General features: G+C 42.5%; 1 protein-coding gene across 3 annotated transcripts; it reads left to right on the plus strand.

Annotated features, from left to right (window-relative positions):
- The first annotated feature begins 2,855 nt into the window (after positions 1-2,855).
- On the plus strand, positions 2,856-4,367 carry LOC119769687. 3 transcript variants are annotated; one of them, XR_005278486.1, is made up of 3 exons: positions 2,856-2,966; positions 3,026-3,803; positions 3,891-4,367. XR_005278486.1 is itself a non-coding variant. In XM_038263065.1 (3 exons), the coding sequence occupies exons 2-3, from the start codon at positions 3,093-3,095 to the stop codon at positions 4,242-4,244; spliced, it is 627 nt and encodes a 208-aa protein (XP_038118993.1). In that variant the 5' UTR covers positions 2,859-2,966; positions 3,026-3,092; the 3' UTR covers positions 4,245-4,367. The 3 variants fall into 3 exon arrangements, 2 of the variants coding, with proteins under 2 accessions (XP_038118993.1, XP_038118994.1); XM_038263065.1 differs by having other exon boundaries at positions 2,859-2,966; positions 3,026-3,365; XM_038263066.1 differs by having other exon boundaries at positions 2,862-2,966; positions 3,026-3,287.
- The last annotated feature ends 5,712 nt before the right edge of the window (positions 4,368-10,079 follow it).

The raw sequence follows: 10,079 nt of genomic DNA on the forward strand, positions 1-10,079 counted from the left end.
TTAGTAGAGTGTAAAAAAAAAGTTTTATTTTTCTTCTAGAAGAGTTGTATTTTGGAATCGCATGAAACATATAAGTTTTAGGCATATTTATTCTAGCAATTCTTCTTGCAATGTTTGAGAGTCAATTCATGGGAGAATTTAGAGCATTGCGCGTTTTGAATAATCATATTCTAGTTGTTTTTGTCTGGTGTGGATAGAATTAAGTTTAATAAAAGAGCATCATACAATCAACCATCATAAAAATAGGTTCTGTGAATTCACTAACTTTAGTTCTAATGTTTATATCTTCGTATGTGTTCTATTTAAAAAAAAAGTCGGAACATTTGTTATGAACATGAAGAAGGCTATTGTTCTAGAGTAACAGCGAATGTCGCTATGATTGTTTAATTATTTACTGAAAAGATGAGTATAGAATCAGCACGAAATCTAATTAAAATGAGGAGTAGTTTAAGAGTCTCACGAGTCGCGCTTAATAGCATACCATAGCATAGCATAACGATTCGCGCTTAATTCTTCATTAATAATCTTCTGCATTATGGTTTTACAATAGGCTAACCTCAAGTAAGTTCGTGGAGCGAATGAAAATATACCATTTTGGAGATTGGTTCTAGAACAGAGCTTAACAGTAAATAAGACAGCCATTTGTGTTTTAATAAGGTAAGATGGGGTGTAGGGTCCTATGCGACACAAGTCAAACTTGCATGCGTATATCGCGCTTGCATCACACCTTGTATGCAACCCATGCATTATTGCGGATTATGACAGAAGAGCGCGTGGTGGATTATTGTTAGTAAGCCACCGGCCTGAGCAGAGGGAATAATTGTGAGTCGTACGGACAGACGCGATGAATCGATGGCTAGCGGGCGGACGGGTGGAAGGCCATCACAAAACAATAGTTGTGCGCACGGAGCGAGACACAGAGAATAATTAGGACTCTACAGTGTGCCAACTGCTCTGGAGTCCACGAAGCCACGGACCGCAGCTGCCCCAAGCGCGCGGACTTCATCCAGAGGCGCCAGCAGGCGTCGAAACCGAAACCGCCGGCAAGGAAGGCGGAGAAGCAGAGTCCAGCAGTTCCGGCGTTCACGCCGGCGGAGTTCCCTCCGCTGCCGGGCGCAGTCTTGGACGTGAAGCCAAAGGATCGCCCTCGACCCGCAGCAGTCAAGTAAATACCGGCTCCGGCGCCGGTGCCACCTACGGCGGTAGGAGAGGAGGTGCTCTACAGTTCGACTGAGCTGTGGCACATTTTCAACGAGTACAGCGCCAGGTTCCAGACCTGCAAGACCCGCATGGACCAATTAAGAATTTTTAGCTACATGCTCGGCAAATACGGAGCAAAATGAGCATTTTTTTTTTGTATTCTATATTATTTTGAACCGTCCCTCGGTCCTAACCTGGTCACAGCCTTGGTCACAGCACCTAAACTGACCTAATAAAAATAAGTTGAGAATAAAAAAATGTGTTTTTATTGGTGAGTTGCACAATCCCATCGCAAAACCCGCTTTAATCCCACCTGGGGTGAGATATAGCCTTTCTTACAAAAGGAAGATAACGGCAGTTAATTTTCAAAGGAATAGCTAAATAAAGAATTGTGCATAAATGAATCAATACAAAAACAAATCTGATTTATTTATATAATTGAAAAGCGCTTTTTTTTTGCCCCATACGCCATGGCGGGGTGTAAGCAGTACTCACTCAAAAGCATTTTCGATTTTTAAAATCAGAACAACTTATTTTTGAGGCAATTTGCGATGTACGTAATGTTTTCTGCATATCGCTAAATTGAGCATAAGCATGAGCATGAGAGACCACCCATGGTTGTCCTTCTCCGTTGCTGATAAGGACCGTTATATGCTATCAGCACAACCAATCATACGCTTTAACGATCTAGTGGTGTTTCCCTTATCAACAGCATGCATGAATGCGCTGAAAAGATAAAACACCAAGGTCGCTGAAACACGAATGTATGCAAATAGGTAACAGTCATTGGCCACCAACGGCGCCCGCCATGTCAGTTTGTAGATCTCGAGGGAACGGGACGGGAATGTTAGTTAGCACAGGCTGCTACCAAGGGTGGGTTCTATACGATATCCACACCCCCGCGTGTGCCGGAAAACTACTTCTACTTGGGATTTTGTTAGTAGGGAAGGGTAATGGTCAGGATTCATCATAGAAGATGATGATGTGACCCAAATAATCGTATGTTTTTATTAGTTTAAATATTATTCTCAAGGCAAGCAATCGGATGCTGCTGTTGAGACAATTCCCGTTTATTTGATATGGAGTTATATAAATGGTACACAGCTAAAAAAGTAGTAATCCAGCTGCGTGTAAAATGCCAGGGTGTAAAATAAATATTGCATTATTTCATGCAATTTTATGTGATTTTACACCCTGAAATATGTAACCCATCAGTATGGGAAACCTACTTGACCGAATTGTCAAGCTAATATATGCGTTTATCCTTACAGTTTTTCATCGGTCTGATGGCCGAGTGGGATAAGGCGCCAGTCCTTACTATTGGTGCTGTGTTTGAATCCCGTCGGTTGCAACTTTTTTTTGTGTTTGCAAAAAATGTACATGCAGTGTGTAATATTAAGTGTTTATTTTGACGAAGGTTATGTGCATGCTTTTGCATGCGATTTTACCATCGATTTTTTTGCTGCACAGCAAAAAAAGTAGTAAAATGCTTGCATGTAAAACATCGAAATGTATTTTTATAGTTGTAAAATTACACATTTATTCAGCACACCGATTTATAAAAAATACTAACACCAATTACTCAAGAAACGTGTAATATTGCTAAAAAAAATTATGCAATATTGCTCTCAATGTTGTGTACAACATTCGCTGCCTATTTTTGTGTAAAATTACCGAAAATTCATGTAGTTGACTTTGACAGTTCTAATCGTTGAACAGATGAAGAAATGTCATTTGGAATTTCCACTTGGAGCCATTTGGATGTCGTAAGTAGTTTTTCTCCGCTTTGATTTTTCAAAATAAAAGAATTATCAACTTTTTACAGATAACATTTTTGCTGCTAAAGGCAAATCCGCTTCGTGGCCAACTCTCCTTCCGTGGCCAAGTTGCTGATGATCGAGAACGACCCGGGAGTGGACAAGGCGAACTTCTTCTTCCTGGCCAACCATCCATCCATTTTCTTCGTGGCCAAGATTCGGATGATCACAAACGACCCGGGAGTGGACGAGGTGCGCAATTTCATCGTGGCCAACCATCCCGCCGTGGCCAAGTTGCTGATGATCGAGAACGACCCGGGTGTGGAAGAGGTGCGCATCCTCTTCGTGGCCAACCTTCCATCCGTGGCCGAGATGCTGATGAACGAAAACGTCCCGGGAGTGAACAAAGTGCGCATCCTCGTCGTGGTCAACCTTCCGAGAACGACCCGAGAGTGGAAGAGGTGAACATCTTCTTCCTGGCCAACCTTCCTTCCGTGACCGAGATGCTGATGAACGAAAACGACCCGGGAGTGGACGAGGTGTGCAATTTCATCGTGGCCAACCTTCCCGCCGTGACCAAGTTGCTGATGATCGGGAACGTCTCGGAAGATAACGAAGTGCGCATCCGGGACCTTTTCGATTATCAACAGTTGGCCACAGAAGGAAGGATGATCACGACGAGGATGCGCACCTCGTCCGCTCCCGAATCGTTCTTCTCGATAACCAGGAAATAAAGGAAAATAACCAGGATCTCGGCCACGAAAGGAAGGTTGGCGACGGAGAGGATGTGCACCTTGTTCACAACCGGGCCATTCTTGATCATCCCAATCGAACATCGAAACAGCAGTTAGTGAATCTTTCAATCGAATTATATTTTTACAAAAAAGGACGATTTTGACACAATTTAACTTATTTTTTATTTTCCTTCCACAGATCTGGTTAGATTTTCACCAATCAACGCCGGGAGTTCGATTAGCTGCGATATTCAGGACTTTTTATTCCTCGGCCACGAAACATTCGATCGAGAGGAAGATTGGCCGCAAAGAGGAACCACACCCGGTCCTTTTCGATCATCAGCACCACGACCACGGATGGAAGGTTGGCCAGGAAGAAGATGTTCGCCTCGTCCACACTAGGGCTGTTCGCGATCATATCGTTCACAACCGAGCATCCACCGGATGCTGCTCCAAGAATTTGGGACGTCGCTTGATTCCGTGGTGGCGCGGAATATACTGCGCTGCGTCGAAAATCTGGCCTGTTTACATGGTAGAACAACTTTATTACTAATAAATCACAAATTTTCTGCGCAATAAATGAAATTGAAAAAAAAAATCGGTTTGTTTATGTTTAAATTGTCATTTCTAATCAAAAATAACCAACTCGATATCTATCCCTGGGGTCAAAATGGGGTTTGTGTAATATCACACTTTTTTCAGAGTACATTCGTAGATGTAATTTTAAGTGATTTTTTTTCACAAAGGTGATGTGCATGCTTTTGCATGCGATTTTACCATCGGTTTTTTTTCTGTGTATGGATCATTTTTCGTTTTTTCACTAACTGCAACTGTTGCACAAAAATGGTATGAAAATACCAAATTTTGGTATTATTTGTGCAAATACCAGCGACCAAAATATGCTCTTGGTTGCCCAATAATAGATGGTAAAATACCATGAAATAATACTAAAATCATGTAGGTGGAAGACCACAGGAATACCAAAATCTGATTTTCCAAGGGCGCGGGAATACCTAAAAATAAAACCTTGGCAATACCAAGTTTTGGTATTCAAGCAATGTTCAAAAATCCAGAAGACCTCAACTTGGGATTGAAATGGTTCTATTTTGTGGTATTATTTAACCCTTGGAATAACATGCTTTGGTATTGTTGTGCCCTTCCACATACAAGACTTTGGTATGATTTCATGGTATTTTACCATCTATTACTGCGGGCAACCGAGGGCACATTTTGGTCTCTGTTATTTGCCCAAGTAATACCAAAATTTGGTATTCCCGTGTTATTTACCCCTGCTCGGGAACCTTCTCCGTACACAGATTCACTTGTGAACCGCAATCTAGCAGTACGCGGCAGGGCAGGGCCTTGCCACCGTCGTCGAGGAAGCGCCCGTTGTTGGTAGATCACACAGGAGGCAGTGACCGCCGTCGTTCCGGCTGGTCCTGCGCTCGGCGTAGCCGTCGTGGAGTTCTGCGTGGATCGTAGATCTTATTCTGGAAGTGGTTGAATTCCTCGTAGGCCGCGTCAATCGTCTTCAGCTGGGTGTGCAGGAGGAACTCATCCGGAATCGTTTGGTTTTGCGTGTGCTGGCCCAGCACGGTCTTAATTCAATTTATAATTCTAACATGAAAATTATGTATAGATTTGTGTTACGTAATGTTTTGCTCCTCCGAACTGCAATTTTTTTTAAAAATACGGTTTCAAACGTTATTAAAAATGTCGCGCAGATAAATTATTTCTCTGACATTTTTCGTTGTAACAATTTTTAAGATGCGTATTAAAGACAGGTGTGAATACAAATTTGTTTAAGCCTCTCCCATACCAAAATTGTGTACTCAAATATCCCGGCACTGACAAAATTTTTCATATTGCTTTATGTTGCAGGTGTAGGGAATGAGTAATGCTAATGTGAAATAAAAGAAACGGAAGAAAAGGTAAATGCAAAATAATTAAATAAAGTTCGACTTTTGTTTGGTCAAACCTTCTTTACTCAAATTTGGGTAGAATGCCTAGAAGAATGAGTTGCGTTTCATAAGAATTACATTAAACTTTTGAATGAGTTGTCGCGTTTCAGCGTGCATGGTTGAATTTTGTTAGCTGCTTGCTCGAGAACGACAGTCATTTGACGAACGCGAAAAGAGTAGGATGTGCGCGAGAAATCGAGAGGTGGATTTTGAAAAAAATAAATTGTTTTGTTTTGTTCCGTCACCACAGTAGGATGTACCTAAATTAACATCTCCTCAAATTTTACTAAATTTGGTTAAGCACAAGCAAAGTTACAGTTCGAAAAGTAAACAAAAATGGCCAGTTATAGGGAAATAAAAAAGACCTGTTTTCGAAAGCCCGTAAAAATTACCAAACACAAAATTGTATGAAACAAAAATGTTTTGTTATCATTTGAACCTTGGACAAGAATCCCTGTGAATAACATTGTGAGTTTGGACCGAATTTGCATGTTTTTCGACCGTTTTAATTTGGTGCACCACTTTGCGCCACCTAGGAATATGAGCAACTAAATATTCAGGAACTTTTTTTCAAAATGACAAGAAAACCTTATGATCGGAGCGGACTGTATTTTCACTTCACTTCAGGCGGACTTGGGGAACCAGCTTGGGAGGGTCGGAAGTATCACAGGCAAACAGAAACACTAGATTTTTGTCTTCACTAATCTATTTACGGCTACTTAACATAAATTTAGTGGTAAAAACTAGCGTCTCTTCCGACGATCGCGACGAGGTGACTTTACGTCCGACCGGTTCGGCTGCTTGCGAAAAACTTGCTGCTTCTCCGAACGATCGCGTTAACTCGTCCGTTGCGCGCCAAAAAAACTCTCCTCTCTTCGTCGTCGTTCGGGTTGTCGCTCTCTTTCTAGCACCGTCGTCATCAACGGCGCGCTGTTGCCGCGCACATCGTTTGTGCGCTTCTTTCTCCCTTTCGGGCGTCGTCGTGCTAACTCGCGCAAGTCGTTGCGCGCGCTTCTTGTTGTTGTTGGCAACGACGCAGGCTGGGTTGCCACCTTCTTTTTCCGTTCTCGTCGCAGCAGGCACAGTGCTGCCCAAACCAAACCAAAATTTTCTTCGAGCTGACCTTGTCAAGCTCGGACATCCTCCACCCGCGAAGAACTGCCGTTGATATCCAGGCGATCCAGAGGTCACTCTTTCGTCTACCAGGTGTGGCCGTACTTTGACCAGGTGTGTGTTCTTTCAATTCTTCGCCAGGTGCTCTTGGGATCCGCAAGTCGATGCGAATCCTTTTCGCCCTGTTGTACAGAACCGGGCTAATCTTCGTTGCGTTCTTACAGGATGCACCGGTCAGCGCAGTTAACAGTCGCAGGGGCTGCCAAAAGGCCTGGCCGACTCGTGGGATGTGCTTGCCGATTGTAGGAAACCGGCATTTTGTTCTGCTTCCACTTGGACCATCTCCAGTGCCTCCAGCTGATGCTCGCTTTAGTAGATCGGTGTCTACCGACCGCTTGTGTGGAACGAATCCTTCAGTGTCACTCCTTTGCTTCTTCCATGCCGGTGCTGCAGCTGCTGGATATTTCGAACGCTCATCGCTCAGCTGTGTGTCAACTGCAGCAGTCTTGTGCGGCGCCGAGGCCGCCCTTGTACGCACCGTTACTCCTCCTTATGCGTTTGTAGTCTTCTCAAGTACGCTGAGTGCAGCAGAGCGCTGCGTCGTGGGACCTTGAACCTTGTGTCCTTGGTCAGGAATCGCTTGGCTTGAAAAGCCAGCGTCGTCTTCCAATGTTCGCAGTATCACGTGGAACGGCAGGTAAACTTGCTTCAAATTCGCTAGATCACTCACCTCACTTGCTTCCTTGTAGATTCCAACTTCTCGTGCGCAGGCTTCGGTGTGCTGCTCCAAGTTGGGTCGATCCTCAAACTCCGTGCCTTGAATCAGGACCGCTTCTTCGTGTGCTGCGCCACTTCCAATCCAATTCATGTTGTGTAGTTATTAATAAACCACGGCAGGGGTGTGGGCTGCAGGGTTTATTCCGAGAGTCCGCGACGGCTGGCAGCGCGTTGGGCGCTAGATGTCCAGAGCAGCTGGCCTCTGGCGTCCCTCGACTCACTTTGGCTTGTTGTGGAGCACCAGGTTGCTCCACCTTCGTTTGTGTTGTCGGTTGCTTGGGGTTTCTCCGGCACTCGGCGTGCAGCAGGGTGTGGTGCCGCTTCTTGCACGTCTTGTGGACACACACTGCGCTGAGGTATGTCCCGCCCGGAGGCAGTTGAAGCAGAGCTGCTTCTCCTTAACCTTGATCAGCCGCTGGGGGACTGCCATCTCCAGGAACTGCGGACACTTCCAGCTCTTCCAGCTCAAAATATACAATTATTCCTACATTAAACCAAACCCGTAATTAAGATTAGTTTTGAGCACGCTGTTTTCTAGTTCAGATTACCACAAAACTCTAATCTTTAAATTTGTAGAGCACATTATAGAGCAATTTTATATGTGTTCAGTTTAAATATAGGTATTTGATTAAAAGGGGTTTCCCATTCTAGCAATTCACGCAACATGAGGACTAAAATAATCATTCCCAAATTTTCGAGATTGTTTTTAACTTTTTCATACAAATTTTAGTTCAAGTACTAGAACTAGAAATGTGTTATACGGGTTGAACTGAAGAAAAAAAATGGATAAAGTGGATAAATTAATAAGCCTGTCATTGTTTCTGTTTAGGGTAAAAATGGAAATGGTTGGCCTTGTTATGCCCCTTTCCAAATGTTGCTCCAGAAGTACACAGGTTTAGGAAAATGTACACGATAATGTAACCCGAGCTGACCATTAGAGAAAACAAATCCACCACAAAATGTCAAAATTTGACATAGCTGCTGGGTTGTGTCAATTTAAAAAATATTTATTTCGATCCAAAACTTCTTTCGATTGCATTATTAAAAAGTAACATTATTTCTACTTCAAAAATTTAACTCTTTTGCCACCAAGCTCCAAGAAAAATTGCTATCCGTTCACTGCCGTTCTACGCATAATTGTCCCATGTCAGTTTTGGTCGATTTTGACTTTATGACATTTTTAAGTTTAGTTTGATGTGTACTTTAAGAAAAACACATAAAATCTGGTACATTGTTCGGAAACTCATTAAAATCCACATCAAGTCTGTTTGTCTCATCGTTGTACTTCTACGCATAATTGTCCCACCAAGTATTTTCTATCACGAAATCATTAATTTTACGAAGCATTATGTCTTGTTTACCTGTTGTATAGCAAGAGAATCACAAATAAGAATGATAAACTGCTAACTGGGGCGATTAGGGACACATAGGGCGAATAGGAACCCACGGGACAATTATGCGTAGAAACACAGAAATCGGTCGAAAATTTTCAATCACGTTTTTCTCAGTTGCACATTTTTCAACATGGGACAATTATGCGTAGAACGGCAGTTCAAGTAGATAAACACGAAAGAAGAAACTGTGGGATGTTGGCGCTGAAACAGTCTTGAAATCAAAAAGGGACCAACGTTGGCGAATTCCTGCTAAAATAATGGCCACTCGCAAACGAATGACTATTCTAATAACCCGCTGGCGGCGATTCACATGGATTTGGATAATAACAACGTATACTCTGGCCGCCAAAACATCATGGCATTTATGCATCGTCCGGTGAGCTTAATCGAGCAAGAGTAAGTTCTATCTTAGGCTGAAATGTATGAGTCTGTTTGTAATTTTAGAACTTTTCATTTCAGAACTTCTCCAATCGCGCCATGTACGACTTCGTAAGCTCATGGGTCACATGATTACAATCATTGTTGAGCGACCGAAATCGCAACGATGATAATCTTTTAAATCCAGGTGAGTTTCATTTATAGCAACCTTAATGGGCCAATTTGAGTTTGTGATCAAAGAGTGTATCCTACTCCCTCTTCTTTGTTTACAAACTCAAATTGGCGCATTTTTTTGCTAGATTTCTGGAGCAACATTTGAAAGGGGCGGTACGACATTGCTCTTACTGCCTTTCATTACACGCGTTTAAATGGGACGAAAGGCCGTGAAAGCAATGTCGAACCGCCCCTTTCAAATGTTGCTCCAGATTTCATTAGTTGCTTGTGATGTTTTCATAACAGATACAAAAACATCATGCGTTTGTCAAAAAATGTGTGCATTACTTCGTTGAATCTAGAATCACTAGCTTATTTACAAAAATGTTTTGCTTTTCGCAGTCTAGTAAGGTTTATTTTCGTCTTTCTGGTCAAATAAAAGTACTCTTTAAATTAATTGGTGCCAGAAAGGTAAAAATAATGCCTTCCTTAAATGCGCTAGGCCATAAGAGCTTTTGAAAATCACATTAGTTTCTAGATTCAACGGAGAAAATAATTTTTAGGATTGGGTAAATTTACGTTATTTTCATCGGAAATTTACACGATTTTGAA

Source organism: Culex quinquefasciatus, chromosome 3, assembly GCF_015732765.1.
Source record: "Culex quinquefasciatus strain JHB chromosome 3, VPISU_Cqui_1.0_pri_paternal, whole genome shotgun sequence".
Classification (NCBI taxonomy): domain Eukaryota; kingdom Metazoa; phylum Arthropoda; class Insecta; order Diptera; family Culicidae; genus Culex; species Culex quinquefasciatus.

Coding starts and splice junctions, on each gene's coding strand:
- LOC119769687 (XM_038263065.1), top strand. CDS start 3,093: ATGATCGAGAACGACCCGGGAGTGGACAAGGCGAACTTCTTCTTCCTG. Junction 3,366..3,890: donor ACGTCCCGGGAGTGAACAAA/GTGCGCATCCTC, acceptor TTCCTTCCACAG/ATCTGGTTAGATTTTCACCA.